The sequence below is a fragment of the Bubalus kerabau genome, chromosome 4, assembly GCF_029407905.1.
Source record: "Bubalus kerabau isolate K-KA32 ecotype Philippines breed swamp buffalo chromosome 4, PCC_UOA_SB_1v2, whole genome shotgun sequence".
Lineage (NCBI taxonomy): Eukaryota > Metazoa > Chordata > Mammalia > Artiodactyla > Bovidae > Bubalus > Bubalus kerabau.
In genome coordinates, this window is record NC_073627.1 from 46968515 (window position 1) to 46982041 (window position 13527).

A 13527-nucleotide genomic window follows, 5' to 3' on the forward strand; every position below is an offset into this window, starting at 1 on the left:
TTAAAAAATAAAAGCACAGAGATCTGCAGTAAGAGAATCAAAGTAGTTTAACCATCAGTAAATGCCCAATGCATATCGGAGTGTAGGCCTAACCTAGTCCAGTCTGTATAGAAAATGAGGCTCCAGCGAGAATTTTCCCGCATGCTTAGACGGCCCTTACCTTTCGATCTCTGCTCTCTGACTGGGGTTGGTGATGGCCGCAATGTACTGCATGATGTACTTACTGGCTTCTGTTTTACCGGCTCCGCTTTCCCCTAGGGGGAACATTTAAAAATTAAAAAAAAAAATTGGAGTATCGTTGCTTTACCAGGTTCTGTTAGTTTCTACTGTACAGCAAAGTGAATCAGCTACAGGGACACATATATCCTCTCTTTTTTAGGTTTCCTTCCCTTTTAGGTCACCACAGAGCACTGAGCACAGTAGCCCTGGGCTGTACAGAAGATTCTCATTAGTTATCTATTTTATTCATAGTAGTATATATATGTCAATCCTGATCTTCCATCCATCACACCCCCTTTTTCCCCTTGGTATCCATACATTTGTAAAGTTTTTAAAAAAATATTTATTTTTATTTATTTGACTGTGCTATCTCTTAGTTGCAGCATGTGGGATCTAGTTCTCTGATCAGGGACTGAACCCAAGCCCCCTGCACTGGGAGCATGGAGTCTTAGCCATTGGACCTCCCAGGAAAGTCACCATTTGTCAAGTTTTTATGTAATTCATTTGAAATCTTTTATGTTTCTGTTCTTTTTTTTTTTTTTTTTGAGTTATTTCATTCTATCTTGATATGGGATTGGTTCTAAATGGATCTGAACATGGTAAAAAATTTAAAACTATTGTAGAAGCAAACTAACAGATGTAAAAAATATCAAGGGGTAAAATGTGGCACAGTAATTCCTTAAAGTCTTAGTACTTGGCGGTGACTCTGAAGTCCATTGGAAAAGAAACAAGAACAGTGACAAACAGTGGCTACAGTGAAATTCATGTAACTGTTTTTGCTATAGCAGAGTTTTAAAAAAAATTTTTAATGGGGATGAAATTTTCTTTAATTACATCAATTTTAGTGAAAAACAAAAGCGTAAGCTCCAAACATATGGTGTCACAGAAAAAGCATGACAACTCACATAAGGAGGGGAGAAGGGATAAGTTTATAATTATCTGCCCAGATTTTTAAGTGTTTATCCCTTGTGACCCAAAATTCCACGTGCAGAAATTTATACTCTAGAAATACTAAAAATATGAATATAATCAAATGATAATCTTCAAAGGTTTTAAGGCTGTTTCTGCAGGCTATTCTATGTATTATTGCTAAAATCTGCAAGTAATATGCCCATTAGTAGAGCATTGGGTAAATGAATTATGGTTCAACTATTCAACATCATCCTACACAAAAACAATTGTTAGAGACTGTACTACTTTATAGGCTTTCCAGTGAAAAGATATCCACTATACATTGTTAAATGGAAAAACAAGTTATGTAATAGCAGTGATAACATAATTCCATAATATATATTTATAATTAAGATGCATGCGTGACTATATGTATTTGCACACATAGAGAAAATGTATAAAAAGATAAGTGCTTTTGGGACTTCCCTGGAGATCCAGTGGTTAAAGACTCTACTCTTCCAATGCAAGGGGCATGGGTTTGATCCCCAGTCAGGTAACTAAGATCCCACATGCTGTGTAGTACGGAAGGAAAAAAATAAAGGATAAACACTATATTGTTCACAGGTGTTACTGTGAGAATTTGGGGAAGAACAAGGGATTCGAGAGAAAGAGACTTCCTGTTTTCACTTTAAACATTTATAAAACTGCCTCCCTCCTGCCCCCATTTTACAATCAGGCAATATTGCCTTCAAATTTTGTTTTAATAAAGGCTGTCCCAGAATATAACTCTGCCATCTATGGATGGGGTCGCACAGAGTCAAACACGACTGAAGCGACTTAGCAGCAGCAGCAGCAACACTAAGCTGCCTCACTTCTCTGACCCTCAATACTCTCATCTGTGAAGTAGAAACACAGCTGGCCTACGTTCCGATCAGAGAGCAGAGCTGACAACCAAAATGGAATACAGATCGCAAAAGGGTTTTTAAAGTATAAAAGCCACTCATGCGAATATGAGGTGTTATGAACATCGAGAGGAAGTCCCACGTTTGGGAGAGGCCACCCTGGGCCAGCGGGCAGGTATTTTCTTATTTCCAACTCACTCACAGGATTCCTTGAAGTGCTCAGTTTTACACAGAGAGCTCAGCTCCTGTTCTTGGGCACCCAGGGTCTGGCACCTGTTTATCCTCCCGCAGGCTTTTATAGCTCCAGCCCCCAACTCTGAGCCCATTTCTAGCCCCATGCCTCTGTATGTCCCTTGACACCAGCTCCATCCTGTTCTCCAGTCTGACTTGGAGTTCATTCTTTCTTTTTGATAGGACCTTAGGATGTCATCTTCCTGGTTTCATTCTCTGATTATCTAAAATAAACTTTGTTACATTTTTATCCAGTAGTTCTATGCATCTGAGATGAGAGGACAAATTTTCCCACGTCAGCTCAGTCTACAAAATTGACCAGAAGTCCTTTCAAACGTAATATATAACGTGTAAATGAACTGAGACTAGTGGACGGTCAGAACGATAGAGATGATCTGGCATTTAATGTTGGTTACATTTCTTTCTCCTATAAAATTAATTAAGCTTTTAACTTCAAAGAATATCTAGTTAATCATTTGGACATTTGAGTACCCAAATAAATTAAATACATGTTGACTTTGGAAGCACAGGGATCTCCTTAAATACCTGATATCACAATGCAAGTGTCTTTGGATCGCCTCTTCATAGCCTTGTAAGCAGCGTCAGCAATGGCAAAAAGATGCGGGGGTCTCTCGTACAGCTCACGCCCTTTGTACTGCTCGATCGTGTCTCTCCCATAAATGTTCAATGACTTGTAGGGATTCACAGAGACGACGACTTCTCCAATGAATGTGTAGATGCGTCCTTTTTCAAATCTGCACACAAGTGGGAGAAAGGAAGACATGGCTGTGGTTATTGTCATTGTTTAGTCACTAAGTTGTGTTTGATTCTTTGCCACCCCGTGGACTGTAGCCTGCCAGGCTCCTCTGTCCATGGGATTTCCCAGGCAAGAATACTTGAGTGAGTTACCATTTCCTCCTTCGGAACCTTCCTTACCCGGGATTGAACCCGTGTCTCCTGCAGTGCCAGGCGGATTCTTTACCACTGAGCCACCAGGGAAGCCCAGGTATGGTTAAGCAGAAATGCTATTTCTTTCCTACAAGTCTCTTATTTCCAAGAAAACCAAATATCCCAGGAGCAACTTGAGAACTGACACTTCACGCTTCTGAGTTTACTTTTGGAGTTAATACTAGAGGCTGTGTCCCTGTGGCTACTGCTGGTAGAAAAGACCAGAAGGGGTTAAGAGAGAAGGAAGAATTTAATACCAGAGGCTGAGAAAACCACTACAATATTTTAAAGTAATTAGCCTCCAATTAAATAAATTTACATATTAAAAAAATAATACCGGAGGCTGGAGATTTTCTAATTTCTAAAATACAAAGGAGTAAGAAGGAGAAAGAAATAAAAATGGCTGGGATAATAGAAGCGCTCTAGGAGGAGAAGATACAGAAGTTAAGCAGGTCTTGAAACCCATTTAGCCAGATTTTCAATTGTACAGAAAACTGTCCAAATATATTTATTTCTTCTCCCTCTTGAAACCCCACAAAAATGTTAGTAAAGGAATAAAAACAGTAACATCCATACCAGAGAACAGTAGAGGAGACATTTCTGGCATAAATCAAATCCACTTTTTAAAAAAATGACTGCCTAAAATTCCATGGTGCAGATATATACTTATTTATTCGATCACTCCACTTTCTTCCTGCTATCATGAGCAATATTGTAGAAAATACTCTTGGCACATAATCTTACAAATCAGTACTTTCGTTTGTGTGAAATGGATCTCCAGGAATAGGATAGCTGATTGAAAGTATGTATATTTTAAAAAGTCTAACATGATCCCACCACTCACACATATAAGAGGCTAAAAATCCACTCTGTATATGTATGTGACAGGTACATAACTGTGCATGCGTGGACTTCAGTCATGTCCAACTGTGTGTGACCCTATGGACTGTATCCAGCCAGGCTCCTCTGTCCATGGGATTCTCCAGGCAAGAATACTGGAGTGGGTTGCCATGCCCTCCTCCAGGGAATCGTCCCAACCCAGGGATCAAACCCGCGTCTTTTATGTCTCCTGCATTGGCAGGCGAGTTCTTTACCACTAGCACCACCTGGGAAGCCCATATATAACTGTACATAAATATATTTTGTAAATGGTTACATGAGCATGGAAAAATATGGAAGGCTGCATCATGTTATGTCTTATGTGTTTTAAAACACATATAGTAGGGTGATGAGGAGGAAGGCCATGTGGGCAGCTGGAAGAAAGCCAGAGGAACTAAGAAAAGAAAAAAGAGTAAAAACCCCCAGCACATATGATATGACTCCAACTGTGCAAAATCATGCATCTATATCCACGAAGAAAAAAATTCAACATAAAATTTAGAAAACCTGTATGTATTTACCACTGACACATTAATTCATACTTATAAACACATGTAAGGCCAACACCTTATGGACATTTCTACACAAGTGGTTGGCACGACATACTCCACCTGCCGAGAGGCTCATGCAGACAGAGCTCACGTCCAAGAGCTGGAAGAAGGGAGCCCAGCATGGGAGGATGCTGGTCCACGGAAAATGGCTGGGTCTCTGAGCACTCCTGCTGTCGACTAAGTGCAGCAAGGCAATAACTAAAGCCTAGCTAGAGACCAGAGGGCAGGACCCTTAAACTCCCTTTGCACTGGAATGAAGGCTGTCGGCTATAATTAGGAGGGGAAACAAACATGCTGATAATGTCAGCAATAAATTAATACCACGATTTTTATCAAGCAGTTGGTATATGCTTAAATGAGAGTTATTGGCCACTTGAAGGTTTTCTGTGCATTTTTCTCCTGTGGTTTTCCTATACATTCTTCCCATTGTTGGACAGAAAGTTTCTGTGGTTGCTAAACGCACCAGCCCCGAAGCCCTTGATACCTGGGTCCAAAGGTTCACATGGCAAATTTAAGAGCCGAGAGACTGTGAAAGCTGCTTAACCTCCCGAAGTTTCAGCTCCTTCACCTATAAAAAGGTGATAATTATATCCTTCCCTCCCTCCAGCACTGAGTAAGTACTTAAAAAAAGAAGGCAATTAATCTTATGCATCCAATTATGTTCTGCATGAAGGAGATTTTTAATAAATGCTTTTATTTTATTAACATTGCTACTAGAGGCACAGCCATCCCTCCACACAAGGAATTAATGCAGTGATCACAATCTGATCCCCTGCCTCAGCTGTCAATCAACATAAGTCACAAGGAACATGTCCACATAACTCATACTGAAAGACCCACAAAAGCAAGGAGCAGCTAAGATTCACCGGTCAAGCCTTTCTGGTTTAACCTGTACGTTTGAAGGACACACTCAACAGCTTTCTTCAAAGATAAGAACTCAAAGGACAAAATTCTTCAGTTTAAAATACACTGTCCAAACAGAAAAAACAGAGAGGAGGAGGAGGATGTTAGAAAAAAAAATATTACCTCATGAGTCTGGAACTCTGTGACTAAGAGACAGCAAATAACATATGAGATTAGACTGTTCTAAGATTCCAGGTCTGTCCAACCCTGCACTTCCTCTGAAATTCCATTTTATTTCAAATAGAATGTCTTGTTTATTAAAACTTGAGAGCATCTTTGTAAAACACAATATATAAAACTTCCAATGAAGTTGAAGACAGTGGCAAAGGCTGAACAAGATACGATATGAAATCCAACGCTTCAGGAAGAGTTTGGTGATGAACGATGAAACTTTCAATTTGGCCAGGTATTAAAACGACCACTAGATGGTGCCAACACACACCTTAACACCAACCCAAGAGTTCCACTTGTTTTGGAGAGCCGCAGGGTACGAAGTCTGCCAGCACTTAGGTAATCCTCACCTCTCTGGTTGTCTCCAGGAGGAAAGGCAGGAATCATCCTCGATGACAAATGCCTGACACCATCTCTTTCGAGAGACCAAGGAAGGCATTTCTACGATCTCTGTGTGCAAACCTTTGATGATAAACGTTTATCATTCATTCTATCTGAAATATTTCACATTTCAGAAATTCTATAATTCATTATTCAAATATCAACTTTGTGCCAGGCGCTGGGCCTGACTCTGGGGATTAAAAAAGGAATAAAGAACAGGGAGTGAGTGAGTGAGTGAAAGTCGCTCAGTCGTGTCTGACTCTTTGTGACCCCGTGGGTATAGTCCATGGAATTCTCTAGGCCAGAATACTGGAGTGGGTAGCCTTTCCCTTCTCCAAGGGGTCTTCCCAACTCAGGGATCGAATCCAGGTCTCCCGCATTGCAGGCAGATTCTTCACCAGCTGAGCCACAAGGGAAGCCCGAAGAACAGGGAAGTATTGCAAATAAATAATAATGAAAGAGTGTGACAGGTAAGATACTAAAAGCATGTACCATGGTGGCAAAGATGATCACAACAAACGCCTTTTGATATGGAACTCTGAAGGGTAATACACAAACCACAGCAGGGCACATGTGTGTTCTGGCCTCCATGATTCTCTCCATTTGACTCTCCCAACTCCCCGCAACACTTCCACCCACCCACCCAGCCCATGTCACTCCTGCTCTCACATTAATGAGCTATTTACAGTTCCCAGGGTCACCAGGCCTGCGTGGTTTGTCCATGGGGTCCATTCTGCCTAAATACCTTTCTCCACCTGTCTCTTTCCATCATATGCTTGGTGGATTCCTACTCCTTCAAAAGTCCAAGCATCAGCTCCTTTGGGAAGCCATTCATGGTACCCTATCTCCGACTCTAGGACTACATGGTTTTTGCTCTGTTCAGACTTTTTTCCCTCTTTGAAACTTCCCAAATAGTCAAAACAGCTTAACAGCAATTGATTTTTAAAACAATTTTTTAAAGGAATTTATTTAAAATATTTATTGAATGGGCCAGATATTTTCACTGCCTTCTGAATGAAACAAAGAGGTACTAAGCTTTTGAATGAATGAATAGCAATGGAGACAATACCAAGGTTATGTCTTGTACATGAATTCTGAAACATTTTTAAAACTATAGACGTCTTTAAACTTTTTTTTAAGAAAAACATGGCCCTGTTAATTTGCATGTGCTTGTACAAAAGATCACCTACAACAAGAAGTCAAGATGTACGTAGCTCGCTCAGATCGGACACGGACGGACTGTGTGTACACCATCACTGGGGTGGGGAACCCGCGCAGAACGACACTAAAGATAATGACGTGCTCACTGTGGACACGAACCCAAGCAAGAAGACAGAACCATGTGGCAAGATTAGTAGTATGGGAAGGAGGCTGGCCTAACCAGAGCAGACAATCAGGCAATGTCAGAGAACAACTGAGAAAGCAGGAGGGAGTCAGATTTGATATGATATGATAGGCTTTTCTTTTTTTAAAAATTGAGGTATAATTGACATACAACATTATATTTGTTTCAGGTGTACAACATAAGGGTTCAATATTTGTATATACTGTGGAACAGTCACCACAGTAAGTCTAGTTAAAATCTGTCCCTATCCATCGCTACTTTTTTGCTATGAGAATTTTTAAGATCTACTCTCTTGCTGCTGCTGCTGCTGCTAGGTCGCTTCAGTCGTATCCAACTCTGTGCGACCCCACAGATGGCAGCCCACCAGGCCCCGCCATCCCTGGGATTCTCCAGGCAAGAATACTGGAGTGGGTTGCCATTTCCTCCTCCAATGCATGAAAGTGAAAAGTGAAAGAGAAGTCGCTCAGTCATTTCCGACTCTCAGCGATCCCATGGACTGCAGCCTACCAGGCTCCTCCATCCATGGGATTTTCCAGGCAAGAGTACTGGAGTGGGTTGCCATCTGCTCTCTTAGCCACTTTCAAATATGCAACACAGTATTATTAGCAATGCTGTATTATGTAGTATTATCACCATGCTGTCCATTATATCCCCATGACTTATTTATTTTATGACTTGAAGCTTGTACCTTTTGACTCCCTTCACCCATTTCCTATCCCCCACCCCAACCCCCATCTCTGGCAATCACCAATCTGCTTTCTCTATCTATGAACTTGGGTTTTGTGTTTTTGTTTTCCTTTTTTTTTTTTTAAGATTCCACATATAAATGGGATAGTATGGTATTTGTTTTTTGTCTTTGACTTATTTCATTTAGCATAATGCCCTCATTTTACAAACGGCAAGAATTCCTTCTTCAGTATTCCATTGTACCACATCCTCATCCATTCATCCACTGATGGACATTCAGGTTATTTTCTGACACAAAAGGCTTTGAAACCTAGGTTGAAGAAATCTAAATTGAATGTGACTGAAAAGGAAAAAAGTGAAGACTCTTCTAGCTAAAGAGATCAATAAGGCAGGGTCTCAATGGAAGGAACAACAGTAGAAATGAAGGAAAGATAAATTGTTTTAAAGGGATAGTGGGCAGAATTTGAATATACATTGAGTATGAGAGACATAAATATATTTAACCTTTGAGATGGGTGGAAGAGAAACATGAATTTATTTTGGATGATGAGATTCCAAAATGCACTCCCATGGACTTAAAAGCTCTCCCACTAACAGAATTCAGGGTTACCCTTGACTGACTTCTTAAACTATTAATTATCATCAGGAGGAAAATTCTCTGCACACTTAATAAAACAGGCACTTAGCCTACTGTGCACTTAATAAAATTTTTACTCATGAATAAATACTATTTATTTCATGAGAACATACGTTTTCAAATAGGTGATGCTTAACCGCATCAACTGGCCTGTTTTCTTTCCCTTTTCAATGAGAAGGAAATCTTAAATTGCTATAAATAATGTTCATACTTCTCAGGATGGGAGCTTGCCTACACCCACACCTGCCATTATTTTGTCTTCTATTACCTCCTCAACCACTTTCAATTTGGGTTCTTCTCTAGCACTTCAGTAAACCTTGATCAACTTCCCAAAGTTAAGTGAAAGTGAAGTCGCTCAGTTGTGTCCGACTCTAGGCAGCCCCATGAAGTGTATAGCCTACCAGGCCCTTCCGTCCATGGGATTTTCCAGGCAAGAGTGCTGGAGTGGGTTGCCATTTCCTTCTTCAGGGGATCTTCCCAAACCAAGGATCAAACCCAGGTCTTCCGCATTGCAGGCAGATGCTTTACAGTCTGGGCCACCAGGGAAGCCCTCTCTAAGTTAAGTCCCCAACGAAACTGCTAAATCCATTGGCTGATTGTCCTCATCATACTGGCTTCTCAGGAGCATCTGACATTGACTCCTATTTCCTCCCTACATTCCTTCCTGGCTTCTGTGCATTCTTGGGGTTTCATCCTCAATCTCCTTTGCTGGCTCCTCTTACCTCACGATCTCTAAACACTCAAGTTCTCTAGGGCTGAATCCAGTATCAACTCCAAACACCACCTAAAACAGGTGTCCCCCACCTCCGGGATCTAATGCCTGGTGATCTGAGATGGAGCTGATGTAATAATAATACAAATAAAGCATACAATAGATGTAATGGGCTTGAATCAACCTGAAAGCATACCCCTGCTCCCGTCATGGAAAAACTATCTTCCACAAAACTGGTCCCTGGTGCCAAAAAGGTTGGGGACTGCTGACCTAAGGCACGCCCATTTAAGGAGGCTGGAGTAACGATATCTTAGCTCTACTCTACCCTCTGAAAAATCAACAACAAGACAAAACCAGAAAAGAAAACTTTATCTAGGAGAAAACAGAAATCTAGTGACAACTCAGAAATACAATCCATGAAGAGAGGGTGAGAAGCACTGCAAAATGATCCTCATGGAGGGGGGCTGCTAAGAGTGAGCATGTGCTTCTGCAAAGTCCAGGCATGGGAGCAAATCCTCCAGAAACAGCTGTAGCTCTCGAATGGCCAAACCAACAATTTTTTTTTTTTTGGCTGCACCACACAGCAAGCAGGACCTCAGTTATCTGATCAGGGATCAAACCCACACCCCCTGCAGCAGAAGCACAGAGTCTTAACCACTAGACCATCAGGGAAGTCCCCAAACCAACCATCTTTTGATAAGCATGGCAGGGTCTGGGGACCTGACCCTTGTTTTGCAAGTGGCTGCAAAACAAGAGGTCCCATTTGACACTTCTGAAGAGCTGCAAGGTGGAGATAAATAAAGACAGGAGTGGAAATTACGTTTTTGCAGAAAAAAAAAGGAGGTTGTCAGAATGGTGAGGAGAAAATGAAAAAGTAGGTACAATTGCCCTGTGGCAGGTGATCTCCGTAAATGAAAAGAGGCCATGCTAACTCATCTCCCAGAAGTCTCACATGTATGTATGGGACCTGCTTGCTAGACGAGCAAACTGCCTGCCTTAGCTGGGCAGAGTGTTGGTGAGAAAAGGTCTGGAAGTAATAGATTCCAAACTTGGAGATCTACAGATCCTTCTGCACCCTAACTTTCAGCAACTAACCAACCCAGAATGGAACATACCTATTCAAAGTTGGCAATAATCTGAAAGTGAAAGTGAAGTCGCTCAGTCATGTCTCTTTGTGACCCCATAGACTATAGCCTACCAGGCTCTTCCGTCCATGGGATGTTCCAGGCAATAGTACTGGAGTGGATTGCCATTTCCTTCTCCAGGGGATCTTCCCAACCCAGGGCTCGAACCCAGGTCTCCCACATTGTAGACAGACGCTTTACTGTCTGAGCCACCAGGGAAGTCCCAAATAATCTGAAGTGAACCAAAAAAGAATGGATGTATGTGCATAACTGAGTCACTTCACTGTACAGCAGAAATTGGTACCACACTATAAATCAACCACACTTAAATAAAAAATAGATGAATAAAAAAGAAAAAAGTGAATCAGAATGGCACCCTTGTTCAGATGTTAAAAGGAAAAGAACTGGACAGACAAAAAGCAGATCAAGAATACCCGAGGAAAGTAAGAATTCGCCACAAAGGAGAAAAACTATGAAAAAAATATTCCTGCATGAAAGCAAAGACTGTAAAGAATATATAGCCCTATAAACCAGGAGATCAAAGAGAACATCATTTTTAAAAAGAGCTTTCATATTTAAAAATCATTTTTAAAGGAGATATACCAAAAGAGCTCAAGAAAAGAAAAACCCACAGAAAGGAAGGTCATATTAAAAGATATAAAAAGAAGAATGGGCACTGCTGCAAAAAGCCATGGACAAGAAGAAGAGGTGGAGACGTATAAGCAAAAGGAAATGGAAAAACAAAATTAAAGCAGAAAGAAGGAAACGAGAGAGGCAGGAGGTACTGGAGGTGACATAAAGAGTGTTCCTGAAGGGTTCTGTACATGATAATGGTGACATTTTAAAACAGCAATAATACTGATAATGAATGTCCACAGTGTTAGAAATGAGCTAGCCACCTAGGGGGGAGAAACACAACAGATTATTAATGAGATGGCTTGAACTGTGTTCCCCCAGGAAGGTATGTTGAAGTCCTTAGCCCTGGTAGCTGGGAGGGTGACCTTATTTGGAAATGGGGCTTTTGCAGATGTGATCAAGATGAGGTCACTGGATGGGCCTTAAGCCAGTGTGACTGCTGTCCTTCCAAGTAGAGGAAAATGCCTGAAGACAGATGGACAGGGAGGATGCCCCGTGATGACAGAGGCAGAAGCAGCTACAAGCCAAGGAACACCACGGCCTGAGGGTCATCACTGGAAGCTAGGAGGAGGTGGGGAAGGACTTCTCCTCTTCAGGTTTCAGAGAGAGCATGGCCGGCTGATACCTTCATTTTGGACTTCCAGCCTTCAGAACTGTGAGACAGTCAATGCCCACAGCTTTAAGACACTTTGCTTGTTGTAATGTGTTCCAGCAACTCTAGGAAACTGGTGCAACTAGTTATACCAAAATAAGTTCCGTGAAAACATGTTTCAATTTCACTTTTCACTTAATGAAATGCAAATCAGTGGTACAATTTTTCACCTGTAGATCAGGGGTTTTATAGTGAACAAGGTTAGCAAGAATATGGAGTCACAGGGGAAGTGGGGGTGGGATGAATTAGGAGATTGGGATTGACACACACACTACTATTAAATAGATAACAAACGAGAATCAATCGTGTAGCACAGAGAGCTCTACTCTATGCTCTGCAGTGACCTAAATGGGAAGGAAATCCAAAAAACAGGGGATATATATGCATAGCTGATTCACTTTGCTGTATAGCAGAAACGAATACAACATTGTAAAGGAACTATACTCCAATAAAAAATTTTTTTTAAAGAATATGGAGTCATAGATAACGTTCCCATCACAGGTATCCTCTTAACTGGTCTGCCCCATTTCAATCTCCATACAGCAGGAGGCATGATCTGAAAACATAAATCTAACTATTTATTCCTATCCTGGTGGCTACTACTTCCCTGGTGGCTCAGACGGTAAAGTGTCTGCCTACAATGCGGGAGACCCGGGTTCAATCTCTGGGTCGGGAAGATCTCCTAGAGAAGGAAATGGCAAACCACTCCAGTGTTCTTGCCTAGAAAATCCCATGGATGGAGGAGCCTGGTAGGCTACAGTTCATTGGGGCTGCAAAGAGTCGGACACGACTGAGCAACTTCACTTTCACTTTTCATTCCTATCCTTAAATCTTTTCACTGGAAAATCTCAATGTCAGGTCAATCTGATATTGAGCTATTGGCTCATCTCACGCCAACTAGTTACCCCTGGTCACTGTGGACTCTGGCTGAGAAGACAAGTTCTTTTCCCATCTAAACTGCTCACCCCCATCATCCCCCACTTGTCTGTTTCCTTTATAGTAATTTGCCACAAGGAGGTTCTTGTTTACTTGCTTATTGTCTGTCTCCAGGGGAATACAGGCCACATCTACCTTGATCATTGCTGTATCTTCAGCATGCAACATGGTCCTGGAATTTATATGGGGGTAGTTAAATAGTTGATGAATGAAAAAATAAAGGAATGAATGCATGAGTTCCCTTAGCCCACGTCTACCTGCTCAGAAGACTGAGGTCAGGAGGAGAAGGGGGCGACAGAGGATGAGATGGTTGAAGGACATCACCAACTCAATGGACATGAGGTTGAACAAGCTCCGCGAGTTGGTGATGGACAGGGAGGCCTGGCATGCTGCAGTCCATGGAGTTGCAGAGTCAGACATGACTGAGCGACTGAACAACAACACTCTCTCAGAAAATGGTTTTGCATTCTACTTACAAGAAAATCCAGGCTATCAGGTATGCAAAACTTTAAATCACCTGCCATCATTACCATTTTTCCTATTTATATACTTAGTTTCACTGAGTAAACTTCTCTTATTTCCTTGAGACTTTAAAAAATTGGGGGTAGGGTGGGGAGGAAGTATTAAATAAAGCAAGATGTCACCCTGGCTAAAAATGGGTCATATCCCCAGGATTCAACACAAAAAAGTCTTTCCCTTCATGTAGGAAACTTCGCAAAATT

General features: G+C 41.4%; 1 protein-coding gene across 12 annotated transcripts in view; it reads right to left on the bottom strand.

Moving 5' to 3' along the window:
• Positions 1–13527, bottom strand: part of MYO1D (myosin ID) — a 361374-nt gene that overhangs the window by 254175 nt on the left and 93672 nt on the right. For all 12 annotated transcript variants that reach the window (XM_055577237.1, XM_055577238.1, XM_055577236.1 and 9 more), the window contains exons 2-3: positions 2790–2998; positions 161–254 (exon numbers count right to left, since the gene is read on the bottom strand). In XM_055577237.1, the coding sequence (XP_055433212.1) occupies positions 161–254; positions 2790–2998 (303 nt within the window). The remainder of the gene's footprint in view (positions 1–160; positions 255–2789; positions 2999–13527) is intronic.